Genomic DNA, 17,769 nt, shown 5'->3' with positions numbered 1-17,769 from the left:
CTCAGTGGGGAAGAGTTGGCAAAGTAGAGTAACTAAATGACTAAGATATCTACATGAACACGAGATATCGTGAAAAGGCATGCCCTACCGCTTCGCTTTTTATAGGGGTGGTGTTTCTTAAGGCATAAGTCTCTGCTGGGTCTGAATGCACTTCACTTTGTAGCGCACGACTCACTTCAATGAACTCTCAATGTCGTGTGACTGGAAGCAAAGTCGACCTGTAAAGGTCAGAGGGTGATGAAGAACTTCTGCCATCTTCCCAATAAGTGATTTTACACTGGAATCTCAATTTTGAATAATCCTCTCACAAAACCCCTAAATCCAAAGGACTGAGACAGGGGTTAGACCTCTTAGTGGCTGGGCAGGCCATCTTGGTGAGTAGTCCACTGAAAATTCCACCACACCTTTCCAAAGCTGCTCCTAAAATTGAGCAACCCACTTCTTGGAAATCAAGAGAACTAGTGGTTTAATAAGTAATAGAGAGAACAGAGGAAGCATTGCAAAAAGGAATAATGTAGCTAGCTGGTAGAGTGAGTCATTTCCTCTCCCATACTGGCCCAGTGCCCTGGCACACACAGTACAACAGACCACGACACCTGAGACAGGATGTGGCCGATGACCTCCTAGGACATACTGGAACTTGTTTTACTTTATTCTGTGGTGAATACCAGGACTATAGCCAGGTGGATGAAGTATTTAGAATGGACTTGACGATTTAACGCTTGGTCAGTTTGCTGTGAAATAGTGAATGTCCAAGATTGATGGATGGTAATGTACTGTATCATCAACATGGCTGTTGTGTCACCTCTCTCACAGAGTAGTCCGATAACTAAGTTGTCAACAAAATGTTAGCACTAGCATTCGCTAACTTATGTGACCTGGTCTTTTCAAACATGGCTTTTGGGGAAAAAGGCATGGGTTATATATATTTCCTGTGAGGGAGAAAACTGAGGCCCTGGCTTTGAAAGTGTAGCTAAACAACTGGCAACATGAGGGTGGCCTGAATACACAATGCAATATAAGATCACCATGGCGATAAGCTCCGGGAACCTGCTGCACGGTCGTCGGGCGACAGCTAGGCCTGACAGAGAGAAGGAAGTGAAACTGCCCGTAGAGAGAGACAACACGGAAGGCTGATCACCATATTGTCCCCTGGCACGAATGCATCCACATGAGACTAAACATAGCACCTTTCTGTCAACGTGTAGGGTCACATCTAAAGACATTCAGCACAATCAACAGGATTGGCTTCTTTAGGCATTCCAGTGTATTCAGTGTTTCCTGCACAGAGCAACACGGTTGAAGACACGAGATCAAGATCAATCTGTTTCACAGAAGGAGAAAAAAACATCTAAAAACAGCAACTGGTTTACATGGCTTCCCACATGAATAAAGAATTATATCTTGACCCTCACAGAGATTCTTAAAGAATGTAAATGTACGTATTAGAAAGTAATCAAAAATGCACATCAAATTTTTATTAGGGATATACCAAAAGGAACACAGAGTGCTGCAGTCGCAAACGTTGAAGTAAAAACACGATGACATGTCATGTCCAGTTTGGTCTCCGCAAACAGAACAGAGATACCACACACCCATCACATCACGGGAGGGGAATGGAAAGTTAAGTGGCAGTGAAAATGACATCAGTCCGAACTTCAGAGGAATCGCTGCTGTAGCTTTCGCAGACCCTCACGTACACAGGAAGCACACAGCGGTGTTTCCAGCAACACAGTGTGTCGCACAGCCATCAAGGACAAGACGAGGTCTTCTGCCCGTTTTGCCATCAAGCTAAATCAAGCCTCATCCAAATGATGTTGGATGAACAGGGTATGCTTTGAAGACGGACGTGTTGATATTTTGAGGCAATACAGAGAGAGAATCCGTGCCCCCCCCCCCAAAAAAAAAAAATTAAAACGTACTTGATTCATACAAAGAAACAACAGTACATTTTTCACACGCACAAAAAAATAAATAAGAAAGAAGTATACTTTCCAAGTGTACGTTTATTAAAACATTTAAAACAGTAATCATTCACATTACATGCAATACTCCTTTGTCTGTTTATTCAGCGACTTCGCATGCACGGGTACCAAAAAGCAAACAGGGAGGAAAAAGAGACAAGATGCGTGATTAGGTTACAGTATCGAGCAGCCACGGAAAGCAGAGGCCTAAACCAGCCGAGGCGTCTTCAGAACCCGTGTGTTAACTAATAGACAGACTAAATCAAGTCGGACAGCAGACGCGGCTGGAGTCCAGAGTGAAACACAAGCCAGACGTGTATATCTCATTCATTATGTGGAATTACCTGGTGTCGGAATCGACTCTCTTGAAAACAAATACTACTCCCGGTCAGAACCATTAACCTGACTATATGCCTCTGTCTGTCTGTCATGATCCACACACTCACACACAAAGAGAAATCCCTAGAAATGTAGATGCCAAGGATGTTTTAGCCCTAAGGTCATTTTAAATACTATCTAACAATAAAGACCATTAATGACCTGACCCCTTACCTTGTTGTTTTAAGTGACTTTTTAAATAAGCATGTTTAGTCTGTCAGATCTATAGGTGGTGTCTGATGAACCTGTAAACATGATGAATCACTAGTTGGCTGTTTTTACCTCAAGGCATGGAAGGAGACAGAATTGGGGGGGGGGGGACTAAATAATAGTACATACTTGTGTTATCATTGTATTATCCTGTAATTCATAGTATTAAAACAATGATGAAATCAGTCTCTCCTCAGATGACGGTAAATCAAAACGTCATAGCTAGGTATCTTGAGTGCACAAAATCAACAAGCCACATGGTGACTAAATCGCATGGTGTGAAGTAGCTCAGGTCTCTCACAGAGCTGTCAAAATCAACAGCAGGTACAGCAGTGTTCATGGAAGTAACTCCACTAACTCTGCCCCTTGTGTTGACCGTCTGGAATTTATCACATCAAAGTGTCAGCTAACCCGACCCTGGACTTGGCTATTGTCCAGAGAAACAGAGAAACACTGGAGTGGACTGTCAAGACTAGACTTCACGCAAAGACAGGACACGATGAATTGTCCGATGCTCAGAAATAAATCATGATTTAAATCTTAGCATACTGTAGGCTACGTTTGAACGGATGAATCGATGAAACGATCATCACACCATACGCGAATACAATGAATAGGCCTAATAATGAGTAGACAATAACAGCGAGCACAGAAGTACAGACCAGGTGTGATATAGGAGCACAAAGAGACCTCTACAAAAACCACATCCCGGTATCTGATTAACAGTCCACCAAAGTAACATGAGCTAAAAAAAAAATTTAAAAACGTTTTAATTCTTTCAACCACCATATGGGGAAGTCATTGTCATGGTGCTGTGGGACAGGACAGGATACCCTATTACAGTCCAGATCTGGGTTCAAATACTATTTGAAATCTATTGATTACTTGAGAGTGCTTTTACGTAAGTCTTCCTGGAGAGCCATATGGAAGGGATTTGCAATTTAGGGACTTTTCTATTGTTTCCATGGCAAAGGGGCAAGCTCAATGAAGTACAGCTAAAGTATTTGAAACGATTTCAAATAGTACCCAGGTCTGTTACAGAATACAGCCAAGACCGGAAAGAATGGGTTACTATGAAGGAAATGGGTGATTTGTCTGCAGGACAAGAGGGCTGAGAGTGTGGGTATAAAGGTTTCCTTGACTTAAAAAGTTTCCGGGGGTCACATTACTCCTCCACCGGAACCTTTTTATGTCCGCGACACCGACAGTGGTGGAAGTGGAAGGGAGTGTGTAAACGTTTTGACTGCTGTGGAAGTCTGGAATAAAACATGGCATGCCAAATACAACCTTTGAACTCCCCACCTGGGTTTCGTAATAAGGGGGCGGTGTGTCTCTCACGTTCAGTTATGTCATGTTGGAAAGAAAGCTCGGGAGGACTCGCCAGATCCAATTTCCCCTTGAATTTAGGAACCGACAAACTGGAGGACTCGGGAGCCTCTCTGTAAAGGGAGAATGTCAAGAATCTTTTTTTATTTAACCATTATTTTGACCCCTGAGGTTAGAAATCCCTTTTTGTAAAGGCAACCTGGAATATTTCCCCCTGACAGTAGACATATTGCCTACTAGTCAAGCAACATCAGCCAACTGTATGACTTACCATCTCCCGTTCTCTCTGTTGAGGTTGATACAGTGAACGCGACCACCGAGGCCATGAAAAAGGAGCCTTTGAAACAGGGAGAACGTGAAGAATCTTTACTCCCACAGCAGACAGTCAAACAAGGTCAGACATTTCAATGAGTTATGTCCCTTTCTGTCTGTTCTGGTTGATACAGCAAAACCGACCACGAAATGTCTGCTTCCTATAACACTCAGAGCCGGAGCCCATGTCCATCCTCTTGAGTTGCTATAATAAGTCCCAAATGGCACCCTATTCCCTATATATAGCGCACTACTTTTGACCAGGGTGCAGTTTGGGCCGGAAGCCTAACTTGACAGGTGCTTCCTGGAGTGATGTTTCGAATCTGTCCAGTTCCCCCACAGAGCATTAAAGGGGCACTTTTTATCCCCATATTGGAAGGTAGACACTGGTATGGTGCTGGAAATAATACATGTGAATTTAAAAACAGGTGAACTGTCCCTTTAACATGCATCTGCCTCTCATTAGCAACATTGATGTTACAAACAGCCCACCTCAACCCGACCAAAGCAGGTTCAAGTGTAGTACCACGCCACTTGGGATCATTAGCCCGTTAATTGATGTCAACACTGTCAGCCGTTTTAAATGTCCGTTGCTGTAATTACTATGTTATACTTTAGAGAAATGATCTGGTACCTTAATAAAACACAAGACAGATATGGGTCGAATTCAACAGCATGCAAGTATGGATTCGGTTTTGTCTCAAATGTATAGATAAGCATGAGCAAAAGAGTTGTCAAATCGCTCCACATTGAGACCAACCAATTAAGTGAAACGGAGAATAGGACCGCTGACGCTAGCATTAGTAATATCACCCATTGGAAAGGAAGTCGTTGAAGGACAAGTATTTCAATCACCCAATCGTAATCAGGCTACAGGGAACCCTTTCATTCTGTGAGTAAATCACTTCCATTCACATCCCCTGGGGTCAAGGACCCAAGGGATTTCCTCCTCTGCACTTCCTGACATGACAGCACTGGTGACATGTAAGCATAATGGTATGTCCCTGACTTAAACCACCACAACTTTAACCTGGACATCATTTTAGAAGGAAAAAGTTTGTTTTAAATGGTATTGGTCTATGCGTTCATTTTTGTATGTCTTTGAATCTAGTGATGATAATTCTTATAATCCTATATGTATAAAACATGTCCTTAAAGAGATATTAGAGATTTGTGGGTTACACTGACTTGAGAAATCTGTCATTTGAGTCCAACTGGTCCTAACACAAATGTATACAGGCAAGAATATTTTACATGGAGTGGTCCATTGGTGATAGACTTGTGGGAGAGCAGTGACATTGTTAAACCAAAAACACAGCAGTCTACCAGCCTACGCACGGGATGTATAAGCTACTTCCCAGTCCTGAATTAAAACAGACCGTATTCCGTCAGCCAAATTCACTCTGCCAATTTTACAGCAGATTATTAGAGGGATGGACCACAACACATGTACTTTTCATCTGGGTCAGACAGTGCAGTTCATTGATATGGCGTGGGGGTTTACGTATGGATTTCCATTAAAAGCTCATTCAATTAGGTGGAATAAAGGCGAAGAGAGAGAGAGAGAGAGAGGCTCAGCTCCCATAATGTATTTAAGGTTCTCAAAGACCCTCCATTGACCTGCATGTCAACTCTTGTCCAGTTCAGACGAGGGTCTCAATGGTCACTGAATTAGAAAGCTTTATCACGACTGAAGTACAGATGAAGCAGGCTTAAGTACTGTTCAGTATCAGTACAAGGGAGTTGAACTTCAAGACACAAAGCGCTAAGACAAATGGTGCACTTACGGTATATGCTATGTTATACAACGGGTAGGTGTAATCCTGAATGCTGATTGGTTAAAACCGCATTCCAGCCGGTGTCTATTCCACAAGTTACCACCGGCTAAATCTATGATGTTAAAATGTCTATTTACTCTGTTCCACCTGACTGCGCAATCCACTGTCTCATCAGCCCAGCCAAGCAATTTATAAACTCGATCTCCACTATGAAAAGCATCTAGACATGATTTCACATTTCTTTTAGAAATGTCTGTCTCTCCAACATTTGCAACATTGTTTCAATATTCAAATTCTTTCTCCAGCTGTCCCATAGTAATGAACATGTCATGAGTCGGGACGAGAGACAGAGGCAGGCAGTGTTTCTCAGCCAGTAGAAATCATGAATCAACTGGCATAATTTTTATGGATATATACAAAAAAATGTAAATTGAAAAAAGGTCAAACGAACCGAAGTGCAGCTATTTGCAGTCTTTCCAGCTTCAGTTTGAAGTGATTGTGTTAGCTGTGTTGTTGGCTAGCTCCTCTGAACAACAGTGTCCTGACGAGAGAGCACATTTTCTATGCCAGGCGAAATCGTGCTTCATTAGCTCATTGTTATGGATGTATCAAAATAAATGTCAACAGAAAACACTTAAATGCAAATGCTGCTACTTTGTTGTTAGTCTGGCAGCTTTTTGACGTGACTGTAAGTTAGCCGTAGTTGGCTAGCTAGCAAGCAACGGATACGAACGTTGCCAGCCAGTATGGCAATGGAACGTTTAGAATGAAAGACTGGGTCGCATCCATAGATACAGAACAAAAAGACTGAACAACTGGGTTGCGTCTCTAGCAACCGAACCGATATAAAGAACGACCAGCCGGCTTGGATAGCAACCCTAGATTTGTGTCGGCACTATATCTTGTGGAAGGATTAAATAGTATGAATAAATTAATCAAAATAATGAAAATATGTCAATCATTATTTGAATATGTTGGTAACCTGTTCTATAAAAGTGATAATGTCCTCGAAGCCGGTGTTTAGGGGATATATTGGCACGGTTTTCCAGCCCTTGACTTCATCTCGGGCCTATGAACACCCGTGCCAGTATATCCTTCAAACACCGACTTTGAGTGCATTATCACTTAAATATCAAACTACAATATACACAAAATTCATTCCACAGCTATAACAGCTGTTTATCATTTTAATTAAGTGTATTAATAAAAAAATATTGTTTTAAATAAAAACCGGTAGAAGTGTATTAATAAATAATATATATACAACAGGTTAACATCATGTGCTAATGAATACAACACATATTTCGCAACCATTCCTTATCTTTCATTAAAACAGGTGGTAAACCCCTGTAGCAAATGGAGGGTTTTAGGAAACAAAAACAATGTTGCCTTACTGTCGTTAGTACTGTACCTCTTTCAACCAAATGTTTTGCCGGGATACAAAAGCTGACGCAATAGCTGCTGTAGCCTCTTTCTATTGAATGGTTTGAACCAGTTAAGTTCTCATCATCTCTTTACAGGGATAGAGATGTTGAAGCAGCTGGATCTGAGCCAAGCACAGCATTACCCTTTGCCCTGATGGTTCCCTGTTGCATCATGAGGTATTCTAAACACATTATTAATGCCTCGACACATTCATCTGAGGGTTGATTTGACTGCTTGAATTCCTACAGTACTTCAGGTCAGCTTAACCCGCCATAAAAAGGGGCCAGACACCAGAAGCTTTCCTTGAAGGGAAGAACCAGCTCTAGGGTGCCTTACTTCTCTCTTAGCTAGTCTTTAAAGCTGCAATATGTCACTTTTTGGGCAACCGACCAAATTCACATAGAAATGTGTGCTATAGGTCTGTCATTCTCATTAAAAGAAAGAACAGCTCTACCGCTTCTTAGACTAGGTGCGCTATTTCTATGCTTCCCGTTCTTAAGTTTATTTTTGCATATTTTACTTTCGGTTTTGTACACCAGCTTCAAACAGCTGAAAATACAGTATTTTGGGTTATGGAAAATATATTTCACAGCGGTTTATTTTTTATTCTCTAAACTATACTTGCTTGTTCTGTCAAATAAACTGAAAATAGGCTAACTAATTTTAGCAACCGGAAAATGGTGGAGCAATTTCTAGCAAATCTCTCTGATTTTTGTTGGATATCCAATTGAATCACTATGATATTGGAAGAAAGAGGGAAGGGAACATACCAGTATCCTGAGTAAGAGAGTAAGTCCATCACCTGGTGACTGAGTAAATAATATTGGAGAAACCGCTAACACTGTATAACCCTCTTGTAAGACAAGAGTTACTGTGTGTCACTTGACTTGAATCCAACACAGATCTGAGACCGGCTTGTCAGTCGTCAGAACTGATCTTCTCTAATTAGAGCTGCATTCCAGTCGGAGCCTGTGTGGGGACGACACTGTCGATCAGCCTATTGATTCAGAGAACCAACTAGCTCCTGGAGCTGTCTGACAGATCGCCTAATGAGGAAATGTCGCTGAGTACTCCCAGCCATTCCACTTATTTGATGAAAGCCATTACTAGCACACCTGATCTAATCCACAACTAATCACCAAGCCTTTCATCAGTTGAATCAGGTGTGCTCGGTGGTCTGGAATACATCAAATACATGGAGTGGCTGAGGGTACTCAAAGAGAGATTTGGGAAATAGTTTGTGCATGAAGTATAACACTTCTTCAGTCCCTTGGGCCTACAGATCATATGACAATTGATAACACGGACAGGACACACACACACACACACAAACACACACATTTGAACACAAATATATACAAACGATAAAGTGTAGGGGTATAACTGTAATTTCCCTGTACAGTAAGTGACCTTTGTAAGAGAAATAATTGGGTTACCTCAGTTCTCTCTATTAAGAACTACTTGGCAGACCCCGACTTTGCTAGACCGGTCAAATTGAATGCAAGCCTTGCTTCTCAGTGCACTCGCGATTTCATTCCCATCTACTGCAGTAAGATCCAGATTTCTGTGCTTTATACAAGCTTCTCCAGGCTGTGTTGTGCCTTGTCTCCGAGGACATACCCTGCACATCCCCAACAAAACCCTCTGAACTCCACCCAACCTCCCCAAATCACCCACACCAAACCCATAGGGCTATGCAACAGCAGCTCTACGAAGAAATAACCCGCAAGTGCTGCCTCAGAACCATTGGGTTGCCAAAAGTCGAACTCAGATCTGTGTTTTGGCCGGGGTTACACAAAGCAACCAGACCAGGAAACCGACCAGGAAACTGGTTTTCCAGACCAGGAAACTGGACAGTAGTTTTTCTCGGTGAGGTCATATGGTCAGGAAAAACCTCTTGGCCCAAACAATAATAGCCCCCCCCCCCCAGGCCATGTGTTCTCATGTCTTCTCTGCAGACACTGAACAGCCTTTTCCTAGGGGACCATACAACAGGAACCCAGTCAAGACTCTTCCTCCTTCCCGGACCAGCAACCAGGAAGCCTTCAGACAGACCCATCCATCCAGGCCACATAATACCATCATAACCCCCAGCCACAGTCACACAATACAGGGAGGACACCATTAAGGCTAGGGTCATTTTCCTGACAACATGACCTGACCAGGACAGACTCTTGCCCTTAGGTGGCCTATCACATGAAGAGCTGCACATTTTCCGTTCCCCATATCTCGTCTCAATATCATAAGACACTTCTCTTTAAAGGGCTACTCGACTACGGTCATTATGTTACGTCGTGTATGAAACCACCGTCCGGTGTCTTCCACAGATGGCATGGGCAACTACACAAGAATGTGTAGAGGGGACAAGACCTAAACGACAACAACAGCTCATCACATCTGGTTAACAATAAGGATGTTGCTGCTATGAACTCGTGAAAGACTCTGAGAGTCAGAGGTAACAACAAAAATGACAGGGTGAGAGCAATAAAATAAATCACTGACAAGTTCAACCTAAGATGAATACCGGCATAAATGCAACATTTTGAGGGGGGTGCGTGTTAGGGACATGAGCTAGCTCAGTTGGTAGAGCATGGCGCTTGTAACGCCAGGGTAGTGGGTTTGATTCCCGGGACCACCCATACGTAGAATGTATGCACACATGACTGTAAGTCGCTTTGGATAAAAGCGTCTGCTAAATGGCATATATTATTATTATCATTATTATTATTATCATATTCTACGAAATCAGAATGAATTGCATACGGCCCGGCCCGTGCATTGTGTTTACTGGTTCAGCCCGACACCATAATGAAATGTTAATATGACTGAGATGGTTTTCCAAATGACTTAACTTGGCACAGTCTCATCACCCACTGAGGCTTTGCTGAAGACAACCCACAACTGAAGAAACACATCAAACAAATAGGTGTTGACTTACTTACACCGTTTTTCAACTTCATATTTATAATCTCCAGCAACAACATGTGTGAAAATGGCTGGTTCCTATGTTTGTGGGAGGGGGGTACGTGTTTCCAATGACATTATCTGTGTGCATCGTGATTTTAACCAATGATGAGTAAAGCATTGCCAACTAATTGTCTACTAACTGGTTGATGAAGTCATTGGAAACACAAATCGTCCTCTCTCTTTTTTTTGTTTTTACTACAAAACATAGAAACGTGGCATTTCCACATATGTTGACGTTGGGGTGGTGCTGGAGATGATGAATATGAAGTTGAAACATTTTAAAAATGTCCCTTTAACAAAGCTCCTACTTGACTGAAATCTATCCACAGCCCTTCTTTTATGAGTAATTTTGAGGAAGATACGTGCGTGCGGCCTATAATTAAATAGTTTGCCCACATTTTGGGACATGCTTTGTGTCTGTGTCAACTGGGAGATTCTAAGTCAAATGGTCAGGATTGTGTGGGTAGTGTTCACATACACAGGCCTACAGTATACTATACAGAGTGGTTACGTAGTTGTGCCCTGCTTTACAGTTTAGTTAAGTCCTCGTAACAAGACATTACACACATAAAACACACATACAGATAGACACAATAAAAGATACAAAGTCCTACATGTGATTCTACCTCGATTCAAGCGACAACAAAATCCTGCGGATGATGTTAGGTAAAACTACCTGCCCTTTCCCATTATGTTTGACCTCATATTGGACGTACTACACAGAGCTAGAGATGTTCAATCTTGGGACTCACCACATTTTCCCTACAGCGCTGATGTCGGGCCTTTCAATCAAAACAGGATTGTGTTATGCCCAGCATCAGATCCCATTGTAATAAAAAGAAAACAGCCTGTATGTAAGACCTGCAGGCCTGTTGCATGACATGCCCCTATTGTGTAATCCGTGGCATGCCATCCGCCCCGAGGGAGGGAGGGGCTGGCATTATGAGCCAACCACCAGGCCTGTTGGGGCTACAGCAGAACAGCCTTAGCTAAGCATCTCCTCCTGACACTATTACTGCAACCAGCCAGAGGACAAAGTGGAGGATTGCTAAAGCCGAGAGCAGGCATCTTCCCAGGGGAATTATACAAGAGGCAATTGTCTGAGTGCTGGGAGCAATTTGGATATGCATTTGAACAGTAACAGTGTCTGCATTTTAAGTAAATGTGCTTATTTGTGTGACTCAGTAGGCTTATGTTGTGGGCAAGTCTGTGTAAGGTTTTCTAAATGTGTGAAATAGAGTAAGTATGCAAGTGAGTAAAAGAGTGTGTGTGTGTGTGTGTGTGTGTGTGTGTGTGTGTGTGTGTGTGTGTGTGTGTGTGTGTGTGTGTGTGTGTGTGTGTGTGTGTGTGTGTGTGTGTGTGTGTGTGTGTGTGTGTGTGTGTGTGTGTGTGTGTGTGTGTGTGTGTGTGTGTGTCTGCGTGCACAGGTGTGGCACTGTCACTTCAACTCTCTCCTTGACCACACTCTGGCCACTCAAACACTGGTCAAGGAACGTTTAACATGTAGTGATGTCACTACAAGGGCATCCGGTTTGTACCAGCCCATTGATTCCACAGAAACAGCAAAGAAATTGACATAAAAAATACATGACACATCGCCTTGTCCACTCTCAGGTCTCAGCGGAACGTTGTGGGCCATTAAAGGTGATTGGTGGCTTGTGGAGGACGGGGGACAATCTCCCAGGAAGCCTATAATTACTCATCCTTAACTAGGTTGAAGATGACAAGGTTAAGACAATGTAATAATTCCATGTGGCAGCCTTAGAAAACAAACAAATGCATTTTCGCAAACAGTTATGGGATATTACAATTCTGTTCTCTTAACCTTTGTCATCTTCCACCTAGGTCCTTAAGAGAGCTGCAATCCAGCTCGGGAGGGACTCTCCAATTAAATGCCCAGCTAAATCAGAGCTGGAAGGACTGGGAGAGCTGGTTAATGGGTCGGAGGGAAGAAAAACAATTCTATACTGGACTATTGGATGATGAGGTGACACACTTGGGGAGTAGCTGCCCATGACCAGGATAGGGCATAGCCCACTATGTGTGTAACGGAGATGGTCCGGTGGAATAAGATCACGTGATACATGACCTTGCCTGTGGCTGAGGCCTGAAGACGTCCAGGCTTTAGCTCAGCAGGCTAACAGAGTCTTGTGGTGCCACTCTTTTATATTTGGCTGAAAGCCTCTTTGATAAGATGGCACCGAAGCGGATGGCTGACGTTTTACATGCTCCTAACCAACTGTGCTATTTTGTTCGTTTTTTTGTTTGTAATTTTTCTTTTTTAAACAAATTTTGTACATAATGTTGCTGCTACCGTCTCTTATGACTGAAAATAACTTCTGGACATCAGAACAGCGATTACTCAACACGAACTGGAAGAAGCTTTCTCCTTTAACGTGTCCGACGAGAGGGATATACTGCTTTCTTGGGAACAAGGCCAAATCCCCGTAATTTGGGTGAAGAAAAGATGGAGGATTAGAGGGCGCAGATCGGGCTGCTCCCACTGTCATCCATTCTACTTACAATCATTGGAAAATAAAATTGATGACCTACGATTACAATTATCCTACCAACGGGGCAATAAAAACTGTCATATCTTATGTTTTACTGAGTCGTGGCTGAAGGACAACACAAATAATATTGAGCTGGCGGGATTTTCCATGCATCGGCAGAACAGAGAAAAAGCTGCTAAGGTTGGTAAGATGAGGGGTGGGTGTGTGTCTTTTTGTCAATAACGGCTGGTGTCGCGATACCTAATATTAAAGAAGTCTCAAGGTATTTCTCGCCTGAGGTAGAGTACCTTATCTGTAGCTGTAGACCACACTATCTACCAAGAGAGTTCTCATCTAAATTATTTGTAGCTGTCTATTTACCACCACCGATGCTGGCACTAAGACCACACTCAAGTAACTCTATAAGGCCATAAGTAAACAAGAAAATGCTCATCCAGAAGCGGCGCTCCTAGTGGCCAGGGACTTTAATGCAGGCCAACTTAAATTAGTTTTACCAAATGTTTTACCAGCATGTCACATGTGCAACCATAGGAAAAAAACTCTAGATCACCTTTACTCCACACACAGACATGCATACAAAGCTCTCCCCCACCCTCCATTTGGCAAATCTGACCATAATTCTATCCTCCTGATTCCAAGCAAAAACTAAAGCAGGAAGTACCAGTGACTCGCTCAATACAGAAGTGGTCAGATGACACGGATGCTAAGCTACAGGACTGTTTTGCTAGCACAGACTAGAATATGTTCCGGGATTCATCCAATGGCATTGAAGAGCATACCACCTCAGTCATCGGCTTCATCAATAAGTGCATTGACAACGTTGTCCCCACAGTGACCGTACGTACATATCCCAACCAGAAGTCATAGATTACTGGCAACATCCTCATCGAGCTAAAATCCTGTTATGCCAACCATCAAACAAGCAAAGTGTCAATACAGGATTAAGATTGAATCCTACTTACCGGCTCTGACGCTTGTTGGATGGGGCATGGCTTGAAAACTATTACGGACTGCAAAGGGAAACCCAGACGCGAGGTGCCCAGTGATGCAAGCCTACCAGCTAAACGCCTTTTAGGCTTGCATCGAGTCAAGCAACACTGAAGCATGCACGAGAGCATCAGCTGTTCTGGATGACTGTGTGATAACGCTCTCGGTAGCCAATGTGAGCAAGACCTTTAAACAGGTCAACCATCACAAATCTGCAGGGCCAGACGGATTACCATGTTGTGATCTCAAAGCATGTGCAGAAAGAAGTGGTCCTTCTGTAGCTCAGTTGGTAGAGCATGGCGCTTGTAACGCCAGGGTAGTGGGTTCGATCCCCGGGACCACCCATACGTAGAATGTATGCACACATGACTGTAAGTCGCTTTGGATAAAAGCGTCTGCTAAATGGCATATATTATTAAGTGTCTTCACTGATATTTTCAACCTCTCCCTGACAGAGTCTGTAATACCTACATGTTTCAAGCAGACCACCATAGTCCCCAAGGAAGCGAAGGTAACCTGCCTAAACGATTACCGCCTTGTAGCACTCACGTTGGAAGCCATGCTGTGCTTTGAAAGGCTGGTAAATGGCTCACATCCACAGCATCCTCCCGGATACCTTAGACCCACTTACCACCCCAACAGATCCACAGATGACACAATCTCAATCGCACTCCACACTGCCCTTTCCCACGTGGACAAAAGGAACACCTATGTGAGAATGCTGTTCATTGACTACAGCTCAGCATTCAACATCATATGGCCCACGAAGCTCATCACTAAGCTAAGGACCCTGGGACTAAACACCTCCCTCTGCAACTGGATCCTGGATTTCCTGAAGGGCCGCCCCCAGGTGGTAAGGGTAGGCATCAACACGTCTGTCACGCTGATCCTCAACATGAGGGCCCGTCAGGGGTATGTACTTAGTCTCCTACTGTACTCCCTGTTCACCCATGACTGCGTGGCCAAACACGACTCCAACACCATCATTGAGTTTGCTAACGACACAAAGTGGTTGGCCTGATCACCGACAACGATCAGACGGCCTATAGGGAGGAGGTCAAAGAAATGGCAGCGTGGTGCCAGGATAACAACCTGTCCCTCAATGTGAGCAAGACAAAGGAGCTGATCGTGGACTACAGGAAAAGGCGGGCCGAATAGTCCCCCATTAACATCGACAGGGCTGTAGTGGAGTGGGTCGAGAGTTTCAAGTTCCTTGATGTCCATATCACCAATGAATTATCATGGTCCAAAAACACCAAGAAGAGGGCACACACAAAACGTTTCCCCCCTCAGGAGACTGAAAAGATGTGGCATGGGTCCCCAGATTTCCTCAAAAAGTTCTACAGCTGCACCATCGAGAGTATCCTGACCAGTTGCATCACCGCCTGGTATGGCAACTGCTCGGCATCTGACCATAAGGGTCTACAGAGGGTAGGGCGTGCGGCCCAGTACATCACTGGGGTCTAGCTTCCTGCCATCCAAGACCTATATAATAGGCAGTGTCAGAGGAAAGCTCATAAAAGTGTCAGAGACTCCAATCACACAAGTCATAGACTGTTTTCTCTGCTACCGCACGGCAAGCGGTACCGGACCAAAAGGCTCCTTAACAGCTTCTACCCCCAAGCCAAACAATACATCAAATAGCCACCGGACTATTTACACCCCCTCCATTTGTTTTCTACACTGCTGCTACTCACTGTCAATTATTTATACATAGTCACTTTACCCCTACCTACATGTACAAATTACCTCAACTAACCTGTATCCCCACACACTGACTCGGTACCGGTACCCCCTGTTTGTAGCCTTGTTATTGTTATGTTATTGTGTTACTTTTTATTCTTTTTCATTTTTTTACCTTAGTTTATTTGGTAAATATTTGCTTAACTCTTCTTGAACTGCACTGTTGGTTAAGGGCTTGTAAAGTAAGCATTTAAGTAAGGTCTACACTTGTTGTATTCGGCACATGTGAACAAATAATGTTCGATTTGATTTGATGTTCTTCTAGGTCAGAGAAAGCATTCCGATGTTCAGCTTTTGCCCACCAAAGAAAAGTCTGTGTTTTTATTGGGAAGCTCTAATCATTTCCCTCCGAGGACATAAAGACGCAAAAGGTTTAATGAAAAGTTTTGTGGTTCCATTGGGGCATTTAAGACAGGTGGCACCCAAAGGAGATGTATACCCTCAATAAAACATTTTTAAAAGATCTTAGTTACAAATGTTTGTTCTCTGTGTACTTCTATCAGTTTGCATGGCCCCCAGCTACACTATCACCAAGCCTGACCAATACTGGCAAACATTTGATGTTCCTTGCTCAAGACAAGTACCATCATGAATGGTCACCCATCTCCATGAGCTGGTTGAGCCTAGCCTACTCTGCCAGACTGTGAGTCATGATTATTGTGTAGTTGAGACATGGAGATTAATCATTTACTGAACAGAATGAACCTTATCCACACCTTGCATGGGGATAAACTATATCCCCAGCACCATGTCTTTGTGGTTCTTGTTGCATGTGCATGCTTAGGCCTTTGTGTGCAAATGTGTTTATGATGGTACCATGGTTTATGTTATAAATTGCATGAATGTACAAACCTCAAAATGTTTGTAGCCTGGTAAAACTCCAGTAGACATTTGCCATCCTCGTGTGACATTTAGCCTGCATATAAGAGTTTTCCAGAGCTGGACAGATTGAAGTGTTTGTTGCTGAACTTAAATCACAGAGAAGCGACAGCCAGGAATTTGACAGTAACTTACAGGTAGCTCAGTGGCAAGTACATTTCTGTTTCATATTACAGTACACCTACTGGAATATAAATATAGTATCAAAGAAAGTACTGTGTAACAACACAGTACAATGGCATAAAATTGACTGTATTATACTGTAAAAAATGTAAATTCTACCGTAATCACAGTATTTTACTGTAATCACAAGGACTATGTGCAAGCAGGGTGGCTGCTAGGTGCTAAGTGTTTACACAGCATAATGTATGGTACTGTTTTCTGTGGGCTGGAATTACAGTACCATTCAAAATAAAGCAATTATTTTCCCACAATGCACCATAATTTACAGTGTGCTGCTTTTACTGTTGATAATACCCAAAATCATCTATAATTTAGAGTTTTCCGTTACAGTACTGAAAGGTAGTTTGACATCCACAGATGCGATGCCATATTATTTCCCTTTATCTTGCCCGTGCACATTCTAGAATAGCAAGATTGATCAAATCTAACATTTGACAACACTTACAGGTATCTTTTCTCTCCCACCATCTGTTTGTGAAGTGCCACCGAGAACCCAAAGAGACTTCCCGGGGTCTTTCCTTCCTTGACAACAGGGAACCGCACATCCAGGTTGAACCCCTGAAGAACATGTACTGTGCACAACAGGACAAGCAACAGGAGATAGTAGGTATTCGTAGAAAACCGGAGTAGTTGAAAGATTGCCATGTGGAATTCCTTATTATATTTTCTTCTCTAATATCCGTTGTTCAAATGCAGACTTTGTTGTATTATTATTTTTTAAATGACTTTCGAATCTTTCTCTCAAGTCAAATAACCGTGCGCACTGAGCAGCCCTCAACGAACTCTACCCTACCTCCCTCTCTCTCTCTCTCTCTCTCTCTCCGCTCCGTTCTCTCTCCCTTCTGTCGTCAAATACATACAACCACATACGGCCGATTGAACCTCAAACGTGCTCACTGTACAGTGCACTCATTAGTCATTCTTCCGGGGTGTAGTGCGGTCATCATAAATGAAATCATTGGGAGGTTGTACCGAGATTAAATTGAGCGCGCGCAGGCACCTTGTCTGCACGACAGCTCAGCCTGGTCTCATACACTAGACATTACAAAGTACATTTAAATCCGGACACTCAAATCATTATAACATGTTACGTTTGGTATAGTT

At 43.0% G+C, this 17,769-nt stretch overlaps 1 protein-coding gene across 1 annotated transcript in view; it reads right to left on the bottom strand.

Moving 5' to 3' along the window:
• LOC118384406 (integrin alpha-3-like) overlaps nucleotides 1–17,555 on the bottom strand; it is a 35,183-nt gene extending 17,628 nt beyond the window's left edge. The window contains exon 1 of the mRNA XM_035770907.2: nucleotides 17,111–17,555. Within this exon, the coding sequence (XP_035626800.1) occupies nucleotides 17,111–17,310 (200 nt within the window). The 5' untranslated portion in view covers nucleotides 17,311–17,555. The remainder of the gene's footprint in view (nucleotides 1–17,110) is intronic.
• Between the last annotated feature and the right edge of the window lie 214 nt (nucleotides 17,556–17,769).

The sequence above is a fragment of the Oncorhynchus keta genome, chromosome 5, assembly GCF_023373465.1.
Source record: "Oncorhynchus keta strain PuntledgeMale-10-30-2019 chromosome 5, Oket_V2, whole genome shotgun sequence".
In the NCBI taxonomy this organism is placed as follows: Eukaryota; Metazoa; Chordata; class Actinopteri; order Salmoniformes; family Salmonidae; genus Oncorhynchus; species Oncorhynchus keta.
The sequence above is the reverse complement of the archived record's forward strand: the minus strand, read 5'-3'. Positions and strand labels throughout refer to the sequence as shown.